The 24,002-nt window shown below is 38.1% G+C and overlaps 4 protein-coding genes across 8 annotated transcripts; 2 read left to right on the top strand and 2 right to left on the bottom strand.

The window, feature by feature from the left end:
* Positions 1–3,889: 3,889 nt before the first annotated feature.
* Positions 3,890–7,354, top strand: LOC140763919 (protein NRT1/ PTR FAMILY 7.3-like). Its single transcript, XM_073102299.1, has 5 exons — positions 3,890–4,030; positions 4,346–4,535; positions 5,293–5,510; positions 5,628–6,193; positions 6,290–7,354. The coding sequence occupies exons 1-5, from the start codon at positions 4,028–4,030 to the stop codon at positions 7,146–7,148; spliced, it is 1,836 nt and encodes a 611-aa protein (XP_072958400.1). The 5' UTR covers positions 3,890–4,027; the 3' UTR covers positions 7,149–7,354.
* A 494-nt stretch (positions 7,355–7,848) lies between these two features.
* LOC140763920 (pyruvate kinase isozyme G, chloroplastic-like) lies at positions 7,849–14,866 on the bottom strand. Its single transcript, XM_073102300.1, has 12 exons — positions 14,528–14,866; positions 13,984–14,244; positions 13,221–13,386; positions 12,300–12,434; positions 12,030–12,140; positions 11,847–11,935; positions 10,453–10,515; positions 9,315–9,490; positions 8,825–8,924; positions 8,502–8,677; positions 8,240–8,348; positions 7,849–8,135 (listed from the first exon to the last, which is right to left on the bottom strand). The coding sequence occupies exons 1-12, from the start codon at positions 14,738–14,740 to the stop codon at positions 8,022–8,024; spliced, it is 1,713 nt and encodes a 570-aa protein (XP_072958401.1). The 5' UTR covers positions 14,741–14,866; the 3' UTR covers positions 7,849–8,021.
* Positions 14,867–17,788: 2,922 nt separating this feature from the next.
* On the bottom strand, positions 17,789–23,623 carry LOC140762138 (uncharacterized). Of its 4 annotated transcripts, XR_012104704.1 has the most exons (7): positions 23,456–23,623; positions 22,932–23,028; positions 22,752–22,806; positions 22,532–22,672; positions 21,805–21,902; positions 18,143–18,392; positions 17,790–18,023 (listed from the first exon to the last, which is right to left on the bottom strand). XR_012104704.1 is itself a non-coding variant. In XM_073099756.1 (6 exons), the coding sequence occupies exons 1-6, from the start codon at positions 23,591–23,593 to the stop codon at positions 18,217–18,219; spliced, it is 705 nt and encodes a 234-aa protein (XP_072955857.1). In that variant the 5' UTR covers positions 23,594–23,623; the 3' UTR covers positions 17,789–18,216. The 4 variants fall into 4 exon arrangements, 3 of the variants coding, with proteins under 3 accessions (XP_072955857.1, XP_072955859.1, XP_072955858.1); XM_073099756.1 differs by having other exon boundaries at positions 17,789–18,392; XM_073099758.1 differs by lacking the exons at positions 17,790–18,023; positions 21,805–21,902 and having other exon boundaries at positions 18,233–18,392; positions 23,456–23,621.
* On the top strand, positions 18,399–21,834 carry LOC140762137 (protein PHOSPHATE STARVATION RESPONSE 3-like). Of its 2 annotated transcripts, none has more exons than XM_073099755.1 (7): positions 18,399–19,336; positions 19,435–19,672; positions 19,761–19,837; positions 19,916–19,955; positions 21,193–21,226; positions 21,324–21,399; positions 21,628–21,834. In XM_073099755.1, exons 1-7 carry the CDS (start codon positions 19,187–19,189, stop codon positions 21,832–21,834), a joined length of 822 nt encoding a protein of 273 aa, XP_072955856.1. In that variant the 5' UTR covers positions 18,399–19,186. The 2 variants fall into 2 exon arrangements, with proteins under 2 accessions (XP_072955856.1, XP_072955854.1); XM_073099753.1 differs by having other exon boundaries at positions 19,423–19,672.
* Positions 23,624–24,002: the final 379 nt, after the last annotated feature.

The following is a 24,002-nucleotide window of genomic DNA, read 5'->3' as shown; positions in this document are numbered from 1 at the left end:
CAGCTCACAGAACCCAATTGGTCCAGTGTTTGGTGCCAATGCACATCCATGGATTAGTTGTCTATTTGTTTCCATTGTGGCATGTGTGTTGACAAGTGACTGGTGGAGGTGGTGGGCTACCATATTTGGACAGCCCAAAAGGGCTGCTCAATGATAGGAACCTTCATTTCAGATGATATGGACTAAGTAACACCTTCACCCAGATGAACCTGAGTACCAAGAATTAGGTATCTCCATAATTAGCTCCAGGAATAGCCTAATTCTGCACTAAAGATCTCTACTTTGCAATAAGAAAAGCATAAGCCCATCAATGTCAAACATCTTAAATTCTTAATCTACTCTAGTTACATGATGACTGAACTAGAACAAGCATTTAGCCATCCTACCTAAAATGATAGAGAGAAATTTGACCCCCCCACATACAACCAGCACTTCATGGCAGGTCATAGACCTTCACACTGTGCTAGTTTCTACTGGAGCAGGACTAGCATTAAACTTAAAATCATTTACTTGTTGACATAGATGCAGTGCACGAGGAACTAAAAGGAAAATGTGATCCACATATCCATGAGCACAGCATTCAGAAGGAGAACAGCGACCACTACTCATCTGCAGTATGATGGTCCATGAAGGTTGACCTTCTATTTGAAATGTACGGTTCGATCCGATGAACAATTGTGCTTAATACTTCAATGAAGACAGTGATGAGTCATGATAGGGAATACAGCATGCAATAGTAGCCCACATTCTCTTGTCGCCTCCTTTCAGAGACCAATTCTATGCATTCAGAGATTGATTTTTAACTAATGTTGATCTCACGCATCGACAATCTAAGAACAATCACTGATGACATCACTTGAATTCATTCTGATGGTTTTCTTCAGAAGTGGAATGTGACGGTGAATGGCGCCAGACACGCGCGCGATAAGCTAACCAGAGGTGGAATGATATTTTGATCTTCATATCCACTTATATATGCATTGTACCGAAGCAAATGCATTTAGAAAGATATGAAGTTGACAGCAGAAATTGGCACTTTGCAATGGCGTGCAAATTCATGCACTTGATTGCTGCTTTTTCTGCATTGTCTTGGCCATAGGATCCATCTAAAGGACAGAGACCGCAATTTAGAAACAGTTAGGTACCTTTTAAATCTATCAGCATTCAAAAAACCATCTGTTTTAGATTAAGTCATAGTAGGAAGAAAATAGCTGAACTCCTACCAGAATGGAAGTGTTCTTCAAAGTTCAAACTACTGAAATTTCTGGAGTTGTTTAAATCTTTTTTTTTTTTCCATTTCAAATCTGTTCTTAAATATTTTCCAGTAATCAAATCAACCAAGAGAAACTAATAGGATGCTATCTTTTATGACAGGATCTTCTGATGTTGCGAGTTGCGACTACTTTTCACCTCATTGTATAAATCCTTGACAGTTCTGTACATTTCTTCCAGATACATCATACATACAATACTTTCAAGTAATTCAAGAGCACAAGTAGTTAAATTTGGTTGATGCAGTTCAAGAGCACAAATATTCATATTTGGTCTTGAATTTGGTAGATCTCAAAAGATTATAATAGATAAGTTTTGTCCTGTCTACTTGACGCAGATTACGTGGATCCCATGAGTCTTGATGGGATATTCGTCCATTTATGCTCGACTTCCCCTCCATCTAAACCTTTCATTTCAGAGGAAGTAAACTTAAAGGTTCTTTTCAATGGTGTCCAAGATTAGTGCCCCACAAATTAGTCTATGCCAACTTGGAAATCCTAATAGGTGAAAGGTGAGTCTCAGTTGTCTTCTTGAGCTTCTGGTGGAGACGTGCATGCATTGGGCAAAAGCAATCACAGAATGAAATGCTAATCATATATATGGGCATGCACTAGGCACAAAAATGAAAATATATTTATGCATGTGTAACACACAAGAACACTCCGATAAATGGAAATGCATGGGAGAATCTTTGTCTAGTTTATCGCAAATGCGAGAGGCTATAATTAGCAACTAATTTTCAAGACAAGAAAACATGAGAAAGGACTCAAAGATACTTTCTGATTTCTTATAATTAAGACAGAATCCACATCTCATATCGGTGACATAGTTTCCCTGATAAGTGATGCATACTGATCCTCTCTCTCTCTCTCTCTCTCTCTCTCTCTATATATATATATATGATCAGTTGTGTATAAAATTCATTCAGATTTGCATTCTCAGTAAGGAACTTTAGGTAATTAAAATCTTTCAAGGTTTGTCATACTTTGGACAGCTCTTCTTAGGGAGGCCTCAAGTCTGCACAACTCTTTGCTAGTATAACCACATTCATTCATTTTACCCACTATTAATCCATATGTTGTTCTTTATTAGTATTTAAAACTATTTATGCATTCACCTAATGGAGCTACTTCTTTGAGCTAAAATTTGGCATTGTTAATAGAACAGATGACACTTTAATTGATAGTCAACGGAACGTGCGTAAATACCTTTTACATTATCACAAGACAGTAACCAATTTTAGCATACGAATTTTGTTATCATGATGAATCAGATAACTTTAATGGCAGATAGAAGCTATTGCGGTAGCACCGCATACTAATGCAGTATATAATCTACACTGCTAAGTTAAAGATGCAAAAAAGTTCAGTTTTACCTGAAAGTTGTGTGCTTTTACTCTCTCTTTTCTAGATTGATACGTCAAAGGTTTGCATCAGCAAGAGTTCCATATCGATTATGCTAAAGGAAAATTATTCCTGCACATTGCTTTTTGGAAATGGTAGCCCACTTGAAGTGGTAATTTTTTATTGGCCTATCCTCCTTTATCATCTATTAAAGGTCTAAGATAGAATATACTCCTGATGAACAGAGATCTGCAAATCTCCATCCCATGAGGAAGAATGGAGAATTACTGCCATTAGTCTTAAGTTAGTATCAGGTCCTTAAATAATTGATAAGGATGATAAGAAGGGTGCCAAAATAATTGAGGAGAAGGTATGTTAAAAAGGAAACAGTATCTAGCAGAAGAGTATAAAATTTTGGAACCAATTCTTTTCAGACCACTGAAACTATATTTGAGCTACAAGTCTCCCTTCCATCTGCAGTACTTCAATATGCATTTGAAAGATTTACGGCTCATACAAGAGGAGAAAAAAAAAGGAAACGAATGTTACAACCATAAAGAGACTAGAATAAGTTAATAAAGTTAGAATAAACAAAGTAATAAACACATGTGAGTGTAGCAAAATCGAGCAAGTAGGAAACTGGATATGTTTTTGTGCTTATTCTACAAAATAATTCCTGTCTGTTCTCAATGTACCCTTATTCCCTTATTAGAGTAAGAGTGGATTATTTGGTTCTCTCCCACTTGGCAAGAATAGATCAGGATTTTTCCCTTTAAGGAAGCAATATTCTCACTCTCATACTAGAAGCTCAGAATTGTATTGCATTGGCATAGTTCTGTAACACCAAGCTTCCATGACTAGAAACTTCACCAGAATTGTTGTTATTATTATTATTATTATTTTCTCACAAGAAAAATAAATACGGTTTCCTTTTATGATAGACAACCAGAGAGACTAAAAGACCACCAATATACAATCTTTTTCTACTCCCAATGTAGTTGCTGCTTAAGAAAACCTGATGGAATTTTTCTAGTTAGCAGAATATTGGGTTTAGTCATCATGATAGGGACCATTCCATTACATGGAGCTGACTAAGATACCAATACATTCTCCAGCAAGTACTTCCTAACCCTCTCTCTACAATCTACACTTCTCTACTTTCTGATCCCTTTTCGGTCATTTTAATTTTAAGAGACTCTTTTTTATCGTAACTGATGATACTATCCTGATCTAAATCACCACCTCAGCTCTGGACCATCCACTCACCTCACCACAACTCTATAAATTCATACCTGACTCCCTCCCTACCACTATCTCTCCTTCACTACCACTCTCTCCTAGTTTTGGTTTGAGCTTCTGATATCACTCTGATCTTTCTCTTCTGAGTGCATCTGACAACTCTGAGCATCACAATGGTTAGTACCTTATAGCATGACTTTCTCATTCGACATAAGAAAACTTTTTTTCTTTCTTCATTTAAATGCCTCCCTTCACCTTTGCTGCCTCTCATTCTTATACTAGTAATAGAGCAGCAAAACATATTCATGAATCAGTTTCTTACACTTCACAAACCATTTAGTTTTTTTTATCAAAGACTAACAAAATACTCGCTAGAGAAAGATTTTCTTACTGCGAATACTAACTACTATGCATTCAAATTGTAGCCCAACTTTTAGCTTATTTTTGGCTATTGAATTTTGTGCTTAGCTAATTGAGTTGATGATATGCAGATAGTAAAGACACAAGGGAAGAAAGAGGAGATGAAGGTCACAGTGGTCGTCATGGAGGTAGATGGAGGGAAAGAAGCAAAAGAAGAAGAGTGCTGTGACTATTACACCCTTGATGGTTCTGTGAACTTCAGAGGGCAACCTGCAGTCAAGGGTAAATCTGGTGGATGGTTATCTGGAATCCTATTACTTGGTAATAGTTCTTCCTCACTCACTCTGTTACAAATATTGTAACCAAAATTAGTATGAGATAGAAATGCAAACATAACACGATAGTTTGGTTGGTCAGTTACTGACTTACATGTACTTGTCTGATGGAGAAAAAAAAAAGACTAACAGATGAATGAGACTTAAACTGATAATGGAAGTTGAGTTCTTTAGTGTTCCTTGCCTCCTTTTCCCTTCTGTCTAGGCCAAGACTCGTATACCTGATCACCTAATTCAGAAAGGAAAGGCAAACATATCGATTTTGCTTAACATAACGACAGGAAAAGGAGTAGGAAATACCTGATTAAGATTGGTAGAGAGAGATGGATGGAAAGTGATTCCACTAGAGTTCTTCAAATAGAATTACATGAGGAAGTGAAACTCATTCAAGTCAAAAAGTATATTTAACTTGTTTCTTCTAGCAAAGTGCTCCTAAGTGTCATGGCTTTGATGCATTTGTAAAATATAGTATCTTACACTAGCCCGAACAATCCTTGAATGACATCGCCATGCTTAAATTAAGTGTATGTTAGGAGAGTGCTACTTCCGATCACCTACTATTATGCAACACTTATGATTAGACATTAAGAACAAAAAGCATATCCTTTAGGCACCATGCAGCTAATTGCATAAACTCTGAAACAGAGAGTAGTAGCTATCCAAGTAATCAAAATTTTGTGCAAGTTGTTATCTTTCTTAGTTCAGTTGCATGGGTTTAATGCTATACGTATTGTAATTCTCAGTGAATCAAGGCCTGGCAACTCTAGCATTCTTCGGCGTCAACGTTAACCTTGTGCTGTTTCTGACGAGAGTTCTGCAGCAAAACAATGAGGATGCAGCCAACAATGTTAGCAAATGGACTGGCACAGTCTACTTGTTCTCTCTTGTTGGTGCCTTCCTCAGTGACTCCTACTGGGGAAGGTACAGAACTTGTGCCATCTTCCAAGTCATTTTTGTTCTTGTAAGTGACTCATACCTGAATTCTTTTTCTCTTCCACATCATGAAAAATAAAAAATAAAAAAAAGAATTCTTCTTCTTCTTTTGCCTCTCTCATTTGCTTTTTGGTTTGGCTAACAGGGACTGGTGATATTGTCACTGTCTTCACAACTGTTCTTGTTAAGACCCTTAGGATGTGGTAACGAGCGCATCCATTGTGAGCCTAACTCAGGAATGGAAGTTGGGATCTTCTACCTCTCTCTCTACATGATTGCACTCGGAAATGGAGGCTATCAGCCCAATGTTGCCACTTTTGGGTCAGACCAGTTCGACGAGGAGGACCCAAAAGAAGCACACTCCAAGGTCTCCTTCTTCAGCTACTTCTACTTGGCCCTCAACTTGGGCTCCCTCTTCTCAAACACAATCTTGAGCTACCTTGAGGACAAGGGCGACTGGGTCTTGGGATTCTGGGTCTCAAGTGCTTCTGCCTTCATTGCTCTGCTCCTCTTCCTCAGTGGAACCCCCAGGTACAGGCACTTCAAGCCAGGTGGCAATCCCCTCTCCAGAGTGTGCCAAGTGGCCGTCGCTGCAACGAGGAAATGGAGGGTCAGGATGCCGTCAAGTGGCGATGATCTGTATGAGGCTGATGGGAAGGAGCTGGCAGATGCAAATGGGGCTAGGAAAATGTCGCACACGGAGGGGTTCAAGTAAAGTCCTTAGCCTACACTCCAAAGTTGGTCCTAACTCCAAAGTGGTGATTAATTCAAGATAAAAATAACTCTTGAATTGGTAATTAATTTCAGGTTTTTGGACCGTGCTGCATACGTGGAGTCCAACGACTTCACGTTAGGTGACGAGCAATGCATGCACCACGATCCCTGGAAGCTTTGCACCGTGACGCAAGTGGAAGAAGTGAAATGCGTGCTAAGGCTCCTCCCCGTGTGGCTCTGCACCATCCCTTACTCCGTGGTGTTCACCCAGATGGCCTCCCTCTTCGTCGTCCAGGGCGCCGCCATGAACAGGACGATCGGAACCTTCGCCGTACCCCCGGCGAGCATGTCGGCCTTCGACATCTGCACCGTTGCCGCCGTCATCTTCCTCTACCGCACGATCATCCACCCCCTTGCGTGCCGGCTGACGGGGAACCGGCGGGGGCTCACCGAGCTCCAGAGGATGGGGATCGGGCTGGTGGTCGCGATCGTCGCCATGGTCTCGGCGGGCACCGTGGAGCATTTCAGGCTGAAGCAAGCGCAAGACGGCGGCACTAGCAGTTTGAACATAATGTGGCAAGTGCCTCAGTACATGCTGATAGGAGTTTCTGAGGTGTTCATGTACGTGGGTCAGCTAGAGTTCTTCAATAACCAAGCCCCAGATGGGCTCAAGAGCTTCGGGAGTGCACTCTGCATGATGTCCATGTCGCTGGGGAATTACGCCAGCGACGTCATCGTGACGGCCGTCGGGAGGATCACCACCCGTGACGGACGGCCTGGGTGGATTCCGGCAGACCTTAACGAGGGCCACCTGGATAGGTTCTACTTCATGCTTGCACTGATAGCCACTGCGGACTTTGTGCTGTATGTGGCTTATGCTAAGTGGTACAAACGCATCAAGCTGGAAGGGAAGTGTGGGGAGGACGAGATGGATTCCTCCACTGCTTCATGACTTGGATCAGTTAAAGCTGAGCGATGATTTAGCACTCGCTTGATTAAGATGATATTAAAGAATAAGGGCTCACACATCTTTGTTGGCCCCAAGTTAACATTAAGATAAGGTGGAGGCGAGGAAATGCTCTGTATGCGAGTCGGAAGGTTTGGCGTAAGACGATTAACCTGATTGAAAATATTAATCACAGGGAAACGTGGATAACAGCATAGGGCCTGGGTAACAGTAACAAGTTTCTTTTCCTTTTATTTTACTTCTATCCTCTTCGACAAATCACCGTAATCTTGCTATATTCTACACGAAGCTTGGGTTACTTAGGACAAAAAGCCGGACTGTGAGCAAACAAAGGACCCAAGTGAATTTTGCCAAGTTAATAGTAATACTACTATTCATCCTAAGCTCAACAATTGGGGTGTTCTTGCAGAAGTGAAGTATATGAAATGTTCTGGCGGAAGCGAGGATATAGAAAGCTGGTAAGTACAGAGATGTAAAAGCAGATAATTCCTACAGGTCTTCCTACAAAATATGTAGGAAGACTACGAGATAGATATAGTAGAAGTTATAGTAGATGGAATTACGGTATTCTTAGCAAACCTATGAGTTGATGGAACCTAAACAGCATTTGATAATTTTTGTTGAAGGAAGAGATTGATGAGAATATTCATTTTCGCTGGAAATCGTTCAAAACCCAGCTTAAGAAAAGTTCCTGTAGAAGCAGGTTAAATATGGGCGTTATACATTGATACCTCAAAAGGAAAGCAACTAAAATGAGGTCGTAGTTAGTCAATTATGCAATAACGAAATAATTTCAATAATAAATACGCCACCATCAAAAGCTCATCGAAAGAATTGCCTACTTCTACATATGCACATTCATCCTTGGGCTTTGCGCACTTGAATATGATGAGTAGATTCCTGTCTCCATATAGAATGCACACCACTCTGAACAAGAGCGACATAGTCTCCCTTCTGCAAATACTTCCCATTCTGTCTCACAACATATTAAAGGTACAGAATAAGAAAAAAGGATATCACAGAAGAATGTAAAGATATAGGAAATAATCGCTGAAACTCAGGCCATGCTACCATACCAGCAAGCAATTAATTGCTCTAGAGAAGGTCTCTTCTGCATCATTAGAGAACTGCATAAATATAGGCACTACACCATGAAAAAGTGCCAGCCTTTGCTTTACTCGTTCACTGCAAGACAATTGTATGACAGTTGTTAGTGCCAGATAGCACGGGTTATGATAGCAAATAATAGTTCTTTTAACTCTTGACTATCGAACCCTATTTTCATGAAGTTCTACAAGGAGATAGAATGATCGTGATTGACGAAGTAGAAATACTTACTCATTTGTAAATGCAAATATTGTAGAAGATGGCCGGTAGTGGCTTAGAAGTACAGCCATAGAACCAGTACGTGTGAAAACAATAATTGGTGTGCTGAGGGTATTCGCCATTGTAGTTGCATGTGAAGCAAACATTGCACTCATGTGAGCTTGACAGAAGTCCTGATCACTTGGAGCCTTCATAAGAATGGAAGAAAGAACAGAAGACAACTAGTTTAAAGCACTTACCGAGTTTCCAAATTCAAAGCTTGTAACAATGAACACTACTATGGTAATCAATGACCAAAGTCAAGGCAGATACGAAACAGATGAAAAAGAAGATACCTGCAAACTAGCAAGAATCGGATGGATGCTGCTGACTGACAGGGTTGATTCAGTTCTCAGTGCCACGGTATGCATCACTTTAACAGCTTTCAAGGGATACCTATACACAAGTAACACTTTGATACTCAATTCAGCAAACTACTATTGTACACCCCACCACATCAAGCAATTAAAAAAACAAAAATACTTTCATAGCTCATTATAGGGGAAACAAAGGAATGTAAAGCATTAAGAACATTTTTCTGTTTAAATCTACTTAAAATTAACAATCTAATGATTGATTACAGAGATCTATAATTCATTATGCCAACTTAAGTCCAAAAAGAGGTCAAATCATTCAAACAATAAAGAAAAGTGCATGTAACAACAAAAATATAGGTGCTCTGGATTCTGGAAAACAATATACTTTTCAAGCAACAAAGAGAGATTCACAAACTAGAAAGCAAGCATGGGTACTTGGTCGCACTTAGATACAATCATCGCAACTTACTTCCCATGAGCAGTTTCGCCGGATAGCATGATGGCATCTGCACCTTCTCGCACTGCAATTGCTATGTCAGAAACTTCAGCCCTTGTTGGGGTTGGATGATTTATCATGCTTTCTAACATGTTTGTTGCAACAATCACTGGCTTTTGCATGCTCCTACACCTTCTAATGATCTCCTCCTAATAAATTGAAAAAAAGAAGTCATGTTGTGCTTTGATAATGGAATATATATATATATAGTTCTTGTCCTTTAGCACCAGCAGAGCATCTTCTGGTTATTTCTTTGGAAAAAGCACATCTGTATCTTACTTTAGATTTGGAAAGAAGGATTGACTTTATGAACAACAAACACACAATCAGCGTGATATTAACAACTAAATCATCATTTGCATATGTGAAATTAAAGTTACTAGAATCTGAAGCCCAGTATGCATTAGAAAGCCATTTCACACTGCAGATTAAGTTTCATTTATTCTTCAGAATAACATGGCCTTAGAAACGAAGACAAATCCTAAATCAAAAGTTGTTATCACTGTCCCTCATCTAGACTATTTCCACTGCCAGAGGTTTTCTAGTGATGTGTTTCCTGCATTGCTTCCTAGATTGAAATGATGAAGTGAAGAAACTCTGCAAAAACCTAGGGTTGAGGATTAAACAAATTAGGCAGCAAGCCTTTTTGAACAATAGGCCTGATAGTCATAGCAAACCATCATGACTCATTAAGCACAAAAGAATATGCAGATAAATCCACTGGCATATGATATGCTAAAGTCCATTTAAATCTAGAGTACACATCAACAATAGAAAATTTAAAGGAAATAACTGCTATCAGTATTTTCCTTCTTATGTGAACTTATTTGGTCCTGCAAAAGTCACATGGACAGCTTCCATCCACTGATATTCAACAAGAAAAGGGCTAATATTTCTTCATGATCAATTAGAAGATGGATTAGGGCATAAATGCCCAAGGAATTAATGTAAGGTATAATGAGAGACTATAAATTAATTACTCTCAAATAAAATTGATAAAAGATCTCAGTTCAATGGCTTATATATGTATATAATTTCTGTAGCAAAGTCAGAAAAAAGGCATATTGTTATGTCTTGTAAAAGCAAGTGTTTATTCAGATCCATTATTTACCTGTAGCAAAGGAACTTCCTCAATTGGAAGCTCAGCACCAAGGTCCCCACGAGCCACCATTGCCTACAATCATCTGAAGAACTTCAATGGTTTGGAACAGCAGAAGACTTATTGAATAATTTAAAATTCTGAACATCTGATAGCCAGATCTTTGCTATCTACATATGCTTAAAACACATGTGAGAATACCAAGATGTGACCAATGGCAGAACTAGAAGTCTAATTAAAAGACAGAAAGAACTAAGAAAGCAAGAATACCTAATCTCTTTTTATGTAGATTGCAAATGATTCAAGTATAACTTCTGTCTGATGGATTAGCATGGTGATTAGATATACTGCTCCAGGAAGTACATATGGATTAATTCACGCAGCAAACAAATCCAGCAAGCATGGTGTAAATGATCTAAAATCAAAGATAAAAGTTTTACTAGCTGCTACAGCTACACCCATATTCTTCAAACATGAAAAAGAGATAGAGAAAAGCAACACAAAAGTCTATGTGTGCATGCATGTGTGCTTTCAAATTTCATTCAGGAGCAGGAGCTGGGTTGCTGGCCAAAGCACATTTCTCCTTAATCTTATAAACAAACTCATCGTTGCCAGCAAAGTTGGCAACGATCATCTTGATGCACCCAACCACCATACATCGCACTTCCTTGCAGCACTGTGGGAAAAACTCAATCTTTTTCCACGGAAGAAACCAATGATCTCCCACCGGCACCATTGTGAAATTGGTGACCAGCATCTCGCCAGCGGGTTAAATGGAATGCATGGATATGGGAAGAATGGCAGCAAATGTCGCCACAGCTAGAAAGGCGGCATGGCAATGCAGCATACTAGCAGTTGAATAGATAAGTTATGTGAGGGCTTCATGCCTAGGAATCTCAATCACTTGTGCTAGAAATGTTGGCGGCTCAAGGCTACTAGGCCATGGTAGGTGGAAACTTATAATGGTACAATTCAATGTAATTGATGATGACGAGTAACTTCTTTTCTGTTTCACGTGCAATGCCTTTAGGGAACGATAACACTACAACGTATAGAACATTTTCCGCATAAAGATTTATCTGACAAAACAGCAATCAGTTTTGAACCAAATGCCAACTAAATTAACATGATAACTTGGCAAATTACTTTGAATCTTTTCCTCAGCCATTTATGGTCATATTATACATACTATGACAAATCTTTAAAAGTATAAGCTTTTCACCTAGCGAATCATTAAACAGCAGACCAGAGTAAAATATGCTCCATGTTCCAAATTCCAATGATGAGAAATCCAAACAAACATAGAGCTTTGCGCACACATAAGCTTTAAATAAAGTGCAAATACAAATATCTTTAATTAAAAAAGAAGGAACAAATAAGTGCACAGGTTAACCACAAAGCTATACCCCATCAGAGGCAGAGATGATGGAAGGTAGATTTGGTATTGAATCGGCACTTTCAATTTTTACAATAACATGTATATCAGCATTGCAACCTGGCAGAGAAAAAGAGAGAACATGAGTTCTTGTTAACTCCTAAAGAGAAGTAGTTCATTAGACGGTTTCTAAAATACAGATTTGAAATATTACTTCTGAGATAGTCCTTCAATTCATGTACCACTTTTGCATCTTTTACGAATGAAACTGCATAGAAATCAACTTTGTTGTCCACGCCAAATTTGATGTCTTCCCAGTCTTTCTCTATAGAAACAACAAAGTTATTAAAAACACTAATATGTTTGAAACTCAACGTGATAATCAGATTAGGATATTGTAAGAAGTGAACCACATATATTAGCAATGCATAACATTTTTTCTTTAAAAAAAGAAGAGTTTAAAAATAAATAAAAAAAGATCAACCTGTTATGGATGGCAAGGTAGCACTTTTGCCTCGTACATTTAGATGACGCCTTGATTTTAATTCTCCACCATCAACTACTTGACAATTGACTGTATCAGATGTTTTGGACTTTACAGCTAGTGACATCATTCCTCCTATTGTAATAACCAAAAAGGAAATCCATCAACTTAGAAACTTTGAAACATGGAAATACTAAAGTACATGATCAGGAAGATCAGTGAGAAATGAGATTGATGTGGCCAGATCTATGATTATAGTAAGCCTCCCAAGACCATAGAAATGCACCGCAAGCCATGCAAGGGGTTTGGTTAAGATATGCCTCAATTTGCAAGTTACAGGTGAGCACTTCTTCGGAGGCAGAGGATCAGTCAACAAACAGCAAACTTATTTCATATACTGGTGCTGATTTTGTTTGTCTAAAGATAATAATAAACCCATTTAGCTTGACAATATAAGATTGAATTGGTGGTGAAGGAATACACAGATGGATGCTACTCCATGCATCTGTCACTGTTCAGTGTTCCCACATAATGTTGTGTTTTGATAGGAATAAAAAAGAAATACAACCACACTGATTTCTTCCAAAAAGCTTAGCATGTAATAAAAAAAATATAAGGATTGCCTTATTAGAAAAATACATTCAAAAACATAAAGAATTATGTAGAAGTAACTCCAATACTACAAAGTACAAACAGCAACTACCGAACATGATTATCAATATGAGAAGAATCTGGAATGCTATAATCAAGTTTAGTCATCTTTAGCAAACATAATTTGATAAAAATCATTAATTCCAATGTTTGAGTAATTCTTCAGAAAATTGATTCCACATGAATTTTATTTTCCATCTTCCTCTAAGGATCGCCTTTTGGAAAAGTACATTCACATGTCAAGAGCAATTGATGAATATTAACGCTTACCATCAACCAAAAGTATGTCACCAGCTTCTACATCACTTACAAAGTCATCATAATTTACGCTCACGGTGTTTTCAGAGCTGACTCCTCTTTTGATTGTAAAATTGAATTCCTGACCCTCCTTGAGCAAGATGGGCTGAGGTACATCTCCACTTCTTACCTCAGGACCCTAAACATATTTTAGCTTGATAGATCAGATTTAACAAGTAACAAATTAAATTTACAGGAAATAGGCACCATGTGCAAGGTAAAATCAGTAGAAATAATTAACAAGAACTAACCAAAAAAAAAAACCCAATGACTCTTGAGTGATTATGAGAACATTTAAGGATGTACGACCAGATTGATTGGAGAATAAAGATGAAAGCTTGGTTGTATCTCCAAGTTCAGAGATAGCTAACTAAAAATGTTACCCTTTTCACAAGAGCATAATATTGTTCACTACATGTTATTGTTTCAGATTAACATTAATATACTTTGACTCAAACAGTTGGCAGTATGATTTCCACCTAATATAACACAAACATGATCTCTTTAACTTATACATTATATTCAGGTAAATACATCCAAGAGTCTGAAATCGAGGCACATCATCCAGATTTCTCTCCATGGTCAAATGGGGAGAAATTTGTGAACATAGACTGCATTTTTTACTCTACTCTTATAACTGAAAAATCAAAACAACACAGGCCCACTAGAAAATTAGCGTCAAGGTCAAAGAGAATGTAAGAACTTATTTCAGAGATGCTTCCATGCATCAAAATACCTTAGTGTCCAGCATTGTGGCGATTACATTTCCATTGGATTGAGCATTGTATTCCTTGACCAAATCTATAATCTTCTTGTGTGATTCGTGATCCCCATGAGACATATTAAGCCGTGCAACATTCATCCCCGCTTCTGCCAACTTCCATATCATTTCGCGAGTATTTGTAGAGGGACCAATCGTGCACACAATCTTCGTTTTCCTTTGAGGATTCAAAACAACTTCCCGTGTTTGAATTCCAGAACTGGATATCAAATTTTCCTGAACAGGCAAAAGAAACTCCATGTCAAATTACTCGTATCACATACACAAAACAATAAAGCCTTTAAGATCTTCCATGTAAAGGTAGCCAGAAAAATTGTATACTATATCCAAGAAAGGGAGCGAATAGGGTATTGGCTACAGTATCCTTTCTTTCGTCCGATAAAACCAATAGGTAATATACACCGGTGTCCTAGCAAACTTCCGTCCCCATCTACCAGCCGTTCAAATCTTGTTCAGGAAAAGGATCGGAGAAACAAAGATCTCGGATCACGGAGCTCACCGGATTCGCCCGGCCATTGGACGCGCCAAGATCCCCTTCCCTTCCTTCCGTCTCCGTCGTCTTCACGCATCTGACAGCGAAGCCCCTGTTCCAAGAACGAGACGCCCCACTCCTTCCGGATCCCAAAAACGCGCGGCTCATCCGCCGCCCCGAGGCGAGGCCGGCAGAAGGCGGGACCCGAGAGAAGCTTCCGATCTCCATCGAAGTCGCCATTGGAAAAGCAAGCACAGGGTTTTGTTATACAAGAGGAGAGGAGGGTTTAGTGGAAGCAGCGGCGCCGAAGGTACCGCGTGAAAGAAAACAAAAGGAGGAAACTTGTGGAGCGGAGGAGAGAATAACAAGCAAATAAAACCAAAGCTATGGGCGAACTCTCTGACTCTGAGGCCTGAGCCAGCCTGCTCCTAAACATTTGGAAGGTCTTCTATTATTATTTTTGGCTCGGCTCGGCTCGGCTCGGCTCGGCTCAGGAATATCCTACATATCTAATGAGGATTCAGGGGGGACTGCTATCGGACGGATGGAATTATTTGGCGACTTCCTTGCGGGCCCTTGCCTTGCATATATAAATATTACTTATATGAGGCCTTTTCTGCACAAAAAATAAAATAAAAAGAGATCTTTTCCAATTCTCTTGATTGGCTACTGCCCTGAATAGTCAACCAACTCTCAGGTCCTTTCTTGCAAATAACCCCTCTATATTATTTAAGGGATAAATACGTAAATCCAGCTGACGTGATAGTCCCAATTATTACATTACAAATAGACTGACTAGTAGTTCAAATAGAGGTTGGCGTTGGACCCTCTACTGGACTTGCAGTTGGTACTCCTGCAATGGAGCTCACTGGTGTAACTCCTCCACTCGGTGCCATCGCCGGGCTCGGAGTCGGAATTGGGTCAGCTGCTGGCGCTGCAACTGGGGCAGGGCCAGGCGTGGACCCATTGATATTTGCTGCACAGAGAGCCCTAACGTGAGGAGGGAGGAGAGGGTTGAAGGGGAAGAACGTGAAGATGCTATGGAAGCAGTTGTCGCTGATCCCTTCAATGGCTGCGCAGCACTCGGGGCCCAACCGGAGACGATGCGAGGAGATGGACGAGAAGAGGTCGACGCCGCAGTGCTTTACTGCTACGATGGATTTCCAGCAGCCATGAGAAGAGCCGCCGGGGGCCGGGAACCCGAAGAAGAACAACTCCCTTCTCTGGACTGCTACTCGCGCTTCCGAGCATGAGATGAAGAAGGCGACGACAGCTGCAAGGATGAACACATCTAATCTCATTGCTGCCATCTTTTCTTCTTGTACTGCTGATGGTTTTTTAGCTGAGGATGTTATCTTTATATATTCAAGGATGATATATATAACTTACTTACTAGGAGTAATTATTCTTTCAGTTTTTGTTTGTGTTTCAATGCTAAGATTTATTATTCTATGCAGTTATTAATTGTTCAGGCACTTACAGTTTAATGCCATTTAAATTAATTAAATATTCGCTAAATTAATTCTCTTAGTCTACAATATTTTGCATTTGGATTAAAATTATTCTGGCAGAATATATATATATATATATATTCTCTTCATTAAAAATGGATACAATATAGTTACTTGCTTCAATAGCCATTCGTCAAAGTCATGAAAGAATCGATTGATTTATTTTAATATAGTATCGGATCGACTTGTCTAGAGGTCAGGAGTTCCAACAACAATAGTTTGCTTTTATCTTCTAGCTCTTAATATTACAGTGTAGTTACTTACTAATGAGTCATATATTTTATTATCTATCATCTATCATCTATTTACATTCGTGTAGATGCCTCGTATAAAGTTGTTAACACCGTTGGGTAATATCTTTTCTTAAGAAAATAGATTGATTTTTTAGTTCAAGAATATTGATGATCCAAATTTTGTCCACCAAGATATATAATTGTCTAAGAATAACCCTCACAAATCAATATGTGATTCATAATCCCACTTGAGAGTTGCACTAATTGAATACTTCAGAAGATTGATTGATCGATGTATCTCTGTTCCACTCAAAAAACAAAAAGATGGATGATTTCCTCTGCTCAGAAATTAGAAGCAAGTGTTCTTCTTTTGAGCATGGGAAGTAGCTGGTAACGTTGCAATGCCTATGAGTTTGTGAAGGATCAATTAATTTATAGAGTTTATTTTCTCTCTATAAATGTTGGAGGCTTGAGGCTACCATGCTATTATAAGAGATGATAATTTTTGTTAATAAGGAGTGAGAATTTAATGATGTACCAGTTAATTTGAATCAAACTTATAATAGTGAGCTTTAATGTACCATAAAGAAAGGTAAAGACATAAGGGATGGATTAATAACAACACAAACACAATAGAGAGAGAGAGAGAGAGAGAGAGCGCGCTTGCAAACAAATTAATAGAAACCATTCATCATTTAATGTACTAATTAAACATAACTGAACGATGTAATCTAATTCTAACACAATCTAATATTAAGAAGAAGAGGGCAACCATTTATGGGATATGGTCTGCTCTTAGACTTTGAAATTCTCTGCAAGATTTCGTAAGATTTTCTAATTGATACATCTTTGAGCAATTTATAATCTGACCCTTTCTTATTGTCTATAATTTATATATCACACTTGGGTTAATTTAAAACTAACTAATCTCTAACCAAATTTAGTATATAAACACTAATATTCTGTTAAGGACACTAACTTTATTACCTTTTAAAATATCTAAAATACTCTTCTTTTTGTTTTCCTTTTCATTAAACTTCTAAATCCCTTAATTAAATAGCACTAGAAAAATACAAACTACTTCAAAAACATTCTTTCTCGTGGGTATGTTGTTAGTAGAGAAGAAATAGACGATCTCCCACCGGCACGGCCTTGAAGCATTAAAGCAGAAGTAATGATAACTTTTGCTAGAGCTTCATGGCTTTGAGTCTCGATCGATCACTTTGTGCTGGAAACGTTAGAAGCTTATATATATATACTCGGCTGTGGTAGGAGATGAATGTATAAATGGTGGGTTTCTATGAAACTGATGAACAGAAGTAAACGAGAACGCTTGCAGAACAAACAAAAAATAAATGCGTACTTTAATATTGGTTTCTGGGAGGCTTGATTTAATTCTATGATAATGTTAATCTGATGGTGGGGTTGGATTATATTTGTCTATCAGATGATAGTAGTGTTTTTCACACCAAATGAGAGAACTTATATGAAGATAACACAAAAAAATCAAAAAATAATTAATGGATAGGGTTTTATTTGTAATAATTTTTTGAAGGATAATTCATACGCTGTATAAATGATTTAAACTCAAAAGTTAAGCACCGCGAGCAGACCGTCGAAGAAGATTACCGTCGCAGCACTGGCAATTGATACACGTTCATTTCAAAATGACAGTAATTAAGCTCAGAGACTACAAGTAAATAAAACAAAGGGAATACAAAATTATGCTACTTATTGTATAACAGTAAGTTCAATCAGACTGCATGATTGAGGTCTATTCTGCAAAGGATTAAACAAAATAGTTAAGAATTTCCATGTTCAGATAAAATTTATTCAACTCAATGTCATGTTCTATGCCCACAAGCATGATAAAGCATGAATCAGTTCAGCTATCTCACCTGCTTTCTAGAAAGCTTCAAGGAAGGTATAAAAGAATATGAATAAAGCCCATATCTGCTCAGCTTTCTTGCATCTATTTGCTCATTCTGGTAGCCTCTTTTGATGGAATTCCTGCTAACAAGTGGCCCAAGGAACACCTAGAAACCCCATTTCTTTTTTTTTTTCCCTCCTTGCATGAAGAAGAGAGGATACAAATTCTCCCATCTTTCTCTTCCATGTTATACTGCTCATCTATCACCTGTCTTTTCCCTGCAGTTTCAGAATCAATGCTCTCTCTGTTGAGTACCTTTCATAAATTCACTCTTGAATAAGAAGTAATTGAAATGCTTCTATTGTAGAATTTACTCGACTTGATTTTGATATCATTAGCTGAATTACCTAGCTGAAATCACAATAATAACCATGCTGAGCACCACCTTTATATTTTAAATGACTTCACACATGAGATAACTAGTCACGATTCTGATAACATTTGATAAACACATACTAGCTCTCAAAAAAAAAAGCCATTTTGTATTGACTCAGTCCGAACTTTGAACTGCATGACTAAATAATATCGGTATCTTATTATGCCTAGATTCGAGCACATAATGAAAGTGCCATGAAGCTTCATCAACATAAGAAAAGGAATCAGGAGTCTACCAAAGCACTTAGTTAAACTACAAATATTTGCCCTTCTGAGGGCTCTTCTACATCTTCCCTCTGAAGAACAAATCTGTAACATATCTTTGATCGTTCTTCCTAACAAGAGTTCATTATTGTCTGGGTGAAAAATCTCCCGGCGTTCTCAGGAAAAAAGATAGCCACTACATCTCCTTTGGATGGAGAAACTTATCAAAGACATAGTTGTCTTTCAATTCTCAAATTCCATTGGCAGGTTCTGTCAGAAATGATGCCTATATAACTCATGGTCAATTTTTTTTCCTCAGCAGGCTCACCAATCTCACTGCCAGAGTTTGCATACTGAGTCATTCTGCAGAACCGAGCAGCTGCTCCAATCTGGATATCATCCAACTCCTCATGACCAAAATATTCATGTAAAAATGAGCAATGGTAACTATTGTTCACCTTTGGAGTCGCAAGATTCCTCTCGCATTTACCTTGCTAATAATTGTCAAGCTCAAAATAGATATGAAAATACTAGGGAGAACGCAGATCTCTCATGGGGACAACTAGAGAGAGCTGATTTCAGGGTAAGCCAAATATACAGATCTATAAATTGGATCTTTAGTAGATAGTGCTATCTGATTGTATGAGCTTATGCTAATAATTCCTTTAGGGACTTCATCAGGCCTTAAATCATTCGTCAGGAACTGCCACAGTTCATGCTACTAGAACACAATATGGAAATGGGGGTAAGACTGCGTACCTCTTGCCATCTCGAGACCCTGTATTAGTGGAAGCCTTTAATAGGACACACTTCAGCATGCAATCAAGAGGGGAAGGGAGAGGCAAACGGCGTATTAGATGGACTCAAGAACTGCATGAGCTGTTCGTTGAAGCTGTCAATAGTCTTGGTGGGGCAATGAGTAAGCGACCTAACGCTAAAACAAAGTTTCAACTGCTATAATTTATGAAGCATAAATTAATGTTCATGATAATCTTCCATAAGTGCAGAAGCAACTCCAAAACGAATATTAGGACTAATGAAATATGAGGGGTTGACAGTTTTTCACATAAAGAGCCACTTACAGGTGATGGTATGAAAATTTTCTTTCTCAAACAGTTCTTCAATGACTTATCTAACTGGTTTTAATGTTTTATCTGGACAGAAATATCGAACAACCAAATGTGTTCCAAATTTTCTCCACGGTATATTGCTAACTTGTAGCATAGAACTATAGAAGATCTGCTTTGTGGTGTGACTTCTTCCAATTTAGTGAACAATGATAATCTCAATGACTAATGGGGAAAAATGATGACTCATTCTGATAATGGCTAAGAAGCATGCTAAGCATCTAATATCCTCTCTCTGGTAAAATAGTATTTGTACTGAAGAACCTAAGATATCTCTAGGTTTCACCATTTTGGTTTTGTTTGTTTTTTAGAAAGCACCTCATTTAAAATTTTAAACAGCACACTCACATTCATTCACTTTGAAGTTAAAAGCAAAGGAGATATAAGCAAGCAAATTCTATAACCAATAATAGTTTTCAATCTGTCAGCAAGAACAAAGAAGAGACTTGTGTCTGACCTAGTACACAGATATTGAGGCAAAGAACCCCACGGGAAATTTACTAGTAAAAGAGGAAATATTTAAGGCAAAGTTTCAAGTTCTACACAAAGAAGAGATTTTACTTTCACAGTGATGATGATAAAAGAACCTAAAAATGCTCAAAATCATTCTGAATACCAGTTGAGTCTTTATACAACATTCTCGAATCATCTTAAGCAATGGTTACATCATTCTGTGGAAAGTTCAGGCTAACAGAACATTAGTTTCCTTTTAGTAAGCATGGAGAACTAGATAAGAAAATTATTAGAAGGAAGCACACTGGGGGTTCCTGATGACAAAGTTGAAGAGAGCATCAAATATTTTTCTCATGGTAAAGCTTATTTATCAGAGTCAAATATCTGTTGAAGAGCTTTTGACCTAAGATTTTGTTGAGAAGAAAATAAAGATAATGATCACTCAAACTTCTACTTCTATCTGAGCTCAAAGTTTAAAGGACGTAACCTGAAAGTAATCTGGATACATAAACTTGACAACTACCTCCACAAATTAAACTATTAAGGGGAAAAAAATCATTTTGTGTGTGCTGCTATTGACCTCAGATGGTAAATGTATATCAGTGTTTGACCTTTTCCTTAATTCTTGTGCCTTCCAAAACATCATTTGTTCATATGTTATTGATTTGCTAAACATATTGAACTAAAGTTTCCTTTATTTCTTAAGGAATCAAATTATCATTTGTCTTGTGGGTGCTCTAAAAGCTTGCATTTTGATTTATGATAGTTGTCACTCAGTTAAACAAATAATTGAAATTGATGTTTGATCTTATTATTTTTATTGACTGAAATAAAATCATGTATCCATTTGCAATGGCAGGTAAAGCTGCATCACCAGTGAGCGGTTTAAAAGGGTAAACCTCATCACTACTACTCTTATCATGTCACTAGCACCTGCTACCAGGTTCAATTATTTAGGTCTCCCGAGTTCCTTTCGGCTTCATTTTGTAGATGCGGAGGATTCCATGCTTTAGAAACATTACGTATCCAAATGGATGTTCAAAGAAGCTTACAGGAACATTTGGAGGTAACTGCAACCAGCTTCTTACATGTGCAAATGAAACATTATATCCTTAAGTATGTCAGCCTCTACCTATCAAACTCTGTCTTCAGACAAAAGCATTTCCGCACTATCTAATCATTACCTTCTAGCTCATTGATATGATTTCCTTCTTATGGTATGAAATTGTGTTCTATGAGTGGTAATTTTGATTAGCTTATCACTGATGGCAGTCTCTCCCTGCATATTTTGCAGTTCCAGAAAAAACTACAGTTAAGAATCGAAGAGCATGCAAATTATTTAGAAAGGATGTTTGATCAGCAAAAAAGAAGGTGCACCTTCTTTGAGAATCATAATTCAGTAAAAGCTGCTAACCAGTGTGCAGAGTTTTCACCTCAAGAAGAATATGAAAACCATGATAGGAACACATACCATCATTTGCAGCATCTGAATTTGGTCTGAATAGAAGGGAAATAACTAAGTATGACCATGATTGAAGTACGCTATTATTGGCAGCATCAGAATTTGGTCTGAACACAAAGGTGCCTAAGTACCATGAGAAGGAAATTACACTGTACAGATAGCAGCCATATTCAACTAAAAATCAGGTCTATCATAACATTACTAGCTTTTTCCATTACTAGGTTTTTGCCGATATTTAGCAAAGGATGCAGTCTATTTTAGAAGACTTTTATCAGATTTGATATCTTCACGCTGCAACTGTGATGTAGTTAAATTATCAAAATGAAAGCAAACCTGAAATTCCAATCAGTATATTGATTAAACATAAACATGAAAATATTAAAAAGCTCTTGTTGTTCCAAAGAGTGTACAGTAAATCATCCATCTATACATCTATAGTCTGTGCTTCAAAATAAAGCTACATGAGGTGCTCTCTCAATGAGTTATAGCAAACCACAGATAACAAACAGCTCCAGAGAACTATGTGCGTCAAGCTGCCAACGTTACAACGTTATGGAACTTGCTAGCTTAGAGGCAGAACTCACCATTCAATGAGGTATCTTAGATACAATACAGATGCTAGACTTTATAAAGAGATTACTTGATCAGCTATCAAAATAAAGCAACTTGTTAAAGGAAAAGATGTGCTGCAGCATATCCTTTCTTTCTCCCAATTAAAGCATCTACACATATTTACCTATTTGGTTGCTTCTCTTTAAGATGTGACGATGGGCTACTCTTGACCTTCATAAAGTGAAAGCCCATTATATCTCTGTATTCCCCTGTCCCAAGGCATCGGTTACAGTACCCAAGTCCACTTCCACCACAAACCTTGCACCTGACAGATGTTTAAACTTTGAAGTGGTAGTTGCATGGCAAACAAATGGAAGACTCAAGGCTCTGAACTGGTTACTCACCATTTAGGCCATTCGCCTTTCGGGAGCATAGCGAGATGCACACAGTTTGTCCGACCTGCAGATATCCAGTCATTTTATAATAAATGAGTAGTATATAAATGGATTAGCATTCGGTTATATTAGTAGAAATAAATATGTAATATGAGAAGGAGGAGAGTGAGAGGAGATGAGGAGAGAGACCTTTGCCTCGACAATGGTGGCAATCTATTCTCCCACTTCCTTGACAGACAACACAGGGAGGATCAGGTGTCTTCATTTTCTCTTTCCTAACATTGGACTGCAACAGGCATATTGGATCAGAAGAAAATACTGTTACAACTACAACTACAAATACAACAAACAAATGATTTTAAGTACAACTATTTACGAGAGTAGAAAATTAAGACGGAACTATAGTACTTTAATCTAGAGTCCATCTTTAAATTGTTTCATTAGAGAAACTCAACTACTGAGTCCAGAATCAATAATAACATCACAGCGTAACCATTCCCAATGAACCCAGGTGACAACAATATCGCCACCACATGTTTGTGAAATTGCGCCAACCACTACAAAAAAATCTATACTAATAGGTAAGGCTTCTCTCTGTTATTCTTCAAAATTGCTATCATACAGTTGGACTCAACCAAATAACAATCGCTAAGTAGCTAAGAACATATAAAAGATCCATCACTTTGTTACGAGAAACCGGAGGGTTCAATTACCTCGCCCCGCACAATCCACGAAGGTTTCGAGAGGCCCAAACAAGAAGGCCCGTTCTTTGATCGAAGAAGAGGATCCCTCGTCGAGGTTGTGGGCTCGCGAGGCGGCACTGGCATCGCCGCCGCGAATACCGCGGCCATCGTTATCTCCCAATCGCGGTTCGGACGGACTAGTGACCGACTCTATTACTCAATTCAAACGGGTCGGATCAGGGCCCGGTCCAGAAAGATCCGAGAACAACGCCGAAGGCCCGACAACCGGGTTCGGATCCGGGTAAAAGTTGTGGTGGCATCTTCGAAAGTAAATCAATAATAAACTTGGTAAATATATTTTCTTAATTTGAATGCAAATAGAGATCAGACAGTCAGTAGATGAGTCCTAATAATTCTACAACCATGTATAATTTATAAAACATGACATAATATTAAATATAGCAAATTGGAAAATATAGAACAAAAGGACTGCTTAATATCTGTTATTAAAGACCACCCAGAAAAACCTTTTTCTGATTATTTCTTTATTTTTCCCCCCTTTTGGTTTGTTTCTACA

This window comes from Typha angustifolia, chromosome 7 (assembly GCF_048772165.1).
Source record: "Typha angustifolia cultivar Huaian chromosome 7, ASM4877216v1, whole genome shotgun sequence".
Classification (NCBI taxonomy): domain Eukaryota; kingdom Viridiplantae; phylum Streptophyta; class Magnoliopsida; order Poales; family Typhaceae; genus Typha; species Typha angustifolia.
Note: the sequence above shows the minus strand (reverse complement) of the source record. Positions and strands in the feature narration are given on the sequence as shown.

Coding starts and splice junctions, on each gene's coding strand:
- LOC140763920 (XM_073102300.1), bottom strand. CDS start 14,740: ATGGCGACTTCGATGGAGATCGGAAGCTTCTCTCGGGTCCCGCCTTCT. Junction 10,516..11,846: donor TCATCTCTGCCTCTGATGGG/GTATAGCTTTGT, acceptor AGATGATTGTAG/GCAATGGTGGCTCGTGGGGA. Junction 9,491..10,452: donor AGGAAGTTCCTTTGCTACAG/GTAAATAATGGA, acceptor TCAATTTATTAG/GAGGAGATCATTAGAAGGTG.
- LOC140762138 (XM_073099756.1), bottom strand. CDS start 23,593: ATGGCCGCGGTATTCGCGGCGGCGATGCCAGTGCCGCCTCGCGAGCCC. Junction 21,903..22,531: donor AAAGAGAAGCAACCAAATAG/GTAAATATGTGT, acceptor CTTTGTGTTCAG/ACCAAATTCTGATGCTGCCA. Junction 18,393..21,804: donor TTCAGATGCTGCAAATGATG/GTATGTGTTCCT, acceptor CTGAAACTGCAG/GGAAAAGACAGGTGATAGAT.
- LOC140762137 (XM_073099753.1), top strand. CDS start 19,187: ATGAGCAATGGTAACTATTGTTCACCTTTGGAGTCGCAAGATTCCTCT. Junction 19,838..19,915: donor ACATAAAGAGCCACTTACAG/GTGATGGTATGA, acceptor TTATCTGGACAG/AAATATCGAACAACCAAATG. Junction 19,956..21,192: donor TGTTCCAAATTTTCTCCACG/GTATATTGCTAA, acceptor TTGCAATGGCAG/GTAAAGCTGCATCACCAGTG.
- LOC140763919 (XM_073102299.1), top strand. Junction 4,536..5,292: donor ATCTGGAATCCTATTACTTG/GTAATAGTTCTT, acceptor TGTAATTCTCAG/TGAATCAAGGCCTGGCAACT. Junction 5,511..5,627: donor TCCAAGTCATTTTTGTTCTT/GTAAGTGACTCA, acceptor TTTGGCTAACAG/GGACTGGTGATATTGTCACT.